General features: G+C 49.1%; 1 protein-coding gene across 2 annotated transcripts; it reads left to right on the forward strand.

The window, feature by feature from the left end:
- Positions 1–344: 344 nt before the first annotated feature.
- Positions 345–2,627, forward strand: LOC119340043. 2 transcript variants are annotated; one of them, XR_005164346.1, is made up of 5 exons: positions 345–485; positions 798–853; positions 1,537–1,598; positions 2,042–2,162; positions 2,274–2,627. XR_005164346.1 is itself a non-coding variant. In XM_037611954.1 (4 exons), exons 2-4 carry the CDS (start codon positions 1,587–1,589, stop codon positions 2,477–2,479), a joined length of 339 nt encoding a protein of 112 aa, XP_037467851.1. In that variant the 5' UTR covers positions 352–485; positions 798–1,586; the 3' UTR covers positions 2,480–2,627. The 2 variants fall into 2 exon arrangements, 1 of the variants encoding a protein (XP_037467851.1); XM_037611954.1 differs by having other exon boundaries at positions 352–485; positions 798–1,598.
- Positions 2,628–3,078: the final 451 nt, after the last annotated feature.

Genomic DNA, 3,078 nt, shown 5'->3' on the forward strand with positions numbered 1-3,078 from the left:
CTACTAAGCGTGTACAACCCAGCTGATCCACACCACCCGCCCCCGTCTGTCTAAAAAAAAACCACGCAGCCCGATCCAGATCCCCAACCTCCTCTCCTCTCCCAGCCCACTCGCCGCCGGCCTCCCTTCCACCTCCTCTCCTCCGTCCGTCCGCCCCCATGCCCCCCGCCGCGTGCGCCACGCCGGCGGCCGCGCGCCCGCCACTCCCCGTCTCGCGCCGCTGCCCGCTGCAGCCGAGGGATGGCAGCGCGACGGCCTCCCTGTCCTTGGGCGGCGCCGCCCTTGCCAAATCGAAGGCGAAGGCACCGGCGGCTGCCGCGTTGCCGCCGTCGGTGAGGTCGTATGCTGCCAGGGTTGACGCGGAGAGTAGGGCGGCGGCGGTGGCGAGGGAGAAGGAGGTGTCGCTGGCAGAGGAGTTGGAGAAGGTGCAGGAGTGGCGGGGACGGGTCATGGCAGAGCCGATGCGCCTCATCGAGATGCAGTAGGTATGTCGCAGCCTCTGTTCTGATTCCGTATGAGCCGTTTGACACTCCAGTTTCTGTTCTTCTGGCGCCCGGTTCTGAATCTCAATGGTGATTTAGTTCTAGGTCTTTTCCCCAAATACTAATTCCTGTTCTCGGCTGCTATCCTGCTACATAAAGACTTCGGCAGCCCGCCGGCTGCGAATCGTCGCCGCACGCCAGCCCGCTGCGTCTGCTGCATCTACTGCATTATGAATCAGTTTGAAAAAGAAACTGGAGTGTTTGTTGAGAAATTATTTCTCATGGCAGAGTCCTAATTTTTGTTGGCTTTTGCAGATCTCAATTATAAACTTCAGGTGGATGAAAACCAACCTTTATCTTCACAAGAGCAAGTTAAGCTATCTGTACATTAAGCAACCACAGTTTTTGGTATCAAATCATCAAATAATTTTTGCCATGTGATTATGTAACTTTGCATTTTACCAACTTCATCTAGAACTAGGTTAGCATGACAGTGTGTTGTAATTGGTGAAAGAGATACTCTTTGTTGTACGAACCGACGCCGTAGTACGGTTCGTCCTCTGTCTCCCCCGCTACTCGGTGGTCTCCGCGTCTGTGATGCGTCTCCTCGATTTGGCGCCATCTGTGGCTGCGGGGTGGTGGCGATCTACGATTCGGCACGCGGCGGGGTCATCTGGGGGCTGTTCGTGTTTAGGTCTGGATTTGCCTGGCAAAATTTTGAGAGCTCGTCGGCTCGATTATAATTGGACCGGCGTTTCGCCTGAGACTAGTTCATCTTAGTTTATCACAAACTACCCTTAGAAGTGTTCTCTGATGCCATCTTCTGGTGAAAATTTCCATGCTGTTCCCTGTATTGAGTTAGGCAATTCATGCTCATCGGGTTGCTGATCTGCACCGAGCCACCGAGATGCCATGCCGTCTCTAGATTTGAAACTTATGGCGATTGCTGATCCTGTTGACTTAGGGTTCGGTGCTCTTCAGGAGCTCTGTTAAGTCTTGTTGACGGTCCTGTTTCTCTTGCACAATTTTTTGTCTAATATTTACATGTTTGCAGTTGCAGGACTTCGTGTGCTCTTCTTCACCAGTGCCGTTCCTTTGAGATGAATGACCTTAAGAGTACGTACCTGGCACAATTCTTGTCAACTTGTCTTGTATGTTTCATTTATCTGGAACAATAATAACTTGCGCTAGGCACTAGAAGTTGAACTGGTCTAGGTTTGCTTATCCCAATCGGCTATGATACATCAGAGGTTTATTATGTTTGTTTCTACAACTGTGTAGGTACGATATTAGATTGTGCAATACCATGACCCTACCCTGGCAGTTTAGCACCATATAGCTATTTGCTATTGAGCTGGACCAGTATATGCGTTCTTATATAACTTCTTTGCATTTTTCACTACTAGGAAATAGCTTATAGCTTCAATTGTGCATTACGGCTTAAATAGGAATCTCTAGAAAAAAATGTGGCACATTGGCATCTACATGTACCGCATTTTTTTTCGTGCCATTCTTCTGAAGAATCTGAAGTTTTTGAACCTTTGTTTGTAATGGTGCAGGGTTCTGGTAGCGACGATGACGGTCGTCGAGAGGTTCGTGGACTGGACGGTGTCGTGGCTGCCGATGTACAGAGAAGCGAAGCTGCTGCTCTTTCTCTACCTCTGTCACCCCAGCATACGGGTAAGCAGTCGACCAGACACCGCGAGCCCGAGAGATGATCAACATTCAGATATACTTGATTCGATATGTGGCCAATTCTGAATCTGAATCTTAATGATGTTTGGGTTTCAGAGTGCGGGGAGCGGGGCACGTGTACGATGGCTTCCTTCGTCCGCTGGTGGCGAGGCACAAGGACGACATCGACCGGTCTAGTTGGAGCTGAGGGCTATCCAATGTGTTTCGTCGCAGCTACAGGCTGCGAGATCAGGCCGGGCAGGCGCCACACATTGACGAGTGGTCCAATTTTTGGATCGGGCCATAACAACTTACGTAGGTAGTTGCTTATGTAACTGTGCGATAGAATGGAATTATACATGAGTCGTTGCTACAAGGAGGAACATAGTTGCTTATGTAACTGTGCGATAGAATGAAATTATACATGAGTTGCTGCTGCAACGAGGAACTGGAGAAGACACGACAACTGTGTGATAGAATTAATTTGGTTGATTTTATTTTATTTTAATTCCTAATAAGTTAGTAGTGGCGTGGGGATAATATGGCGCGCTACTAGTATTTAGGATACTAGTAGCGTTGGGACTATAGACACGCTACTACTATTTCATTAGTAGTAGCGCGATTCATAATAGCAGTAGCGCGGATTGAACCCTCGCTGCTACTAACAAAGTTAGTAGTAGCGCGGATTCGACCCATGCTACTACTAACTTTTAGCTGTAGCGTGATACTAGTAGCGCGAGTACTCGCGCTACTAGTAGCCATTTTACCCACGCTGCTAGTAGCCTTTTCCTAGTAGTGTATTACCGGCTGAAAGGGAAATTTGTTTCATATCGGATCGCCATCCAAGAATTCTAAACGCGGTTGTGGTTGACATTCCCGGACATACAAATTTGCACCATCGATGGTGCATGACGCACTTTTG

Source organism: Triticum dicoccoides, chromosome 7B (genome assembly GCF_002162155.2).
Source record: "Triticum dicoccoides isolate Atlit2015 ecotype Zavitan chromosome 7B, WEW_v2.0, whole genome shotgun sequence".
Classification (NCBI taxonomy): domain Eukaryota; kingdom Viridiplantae; phylum Streptophyta; class Magnoliopsida; order Poales; family Poaceae; genus Triticum; species Triticum dicoccoides.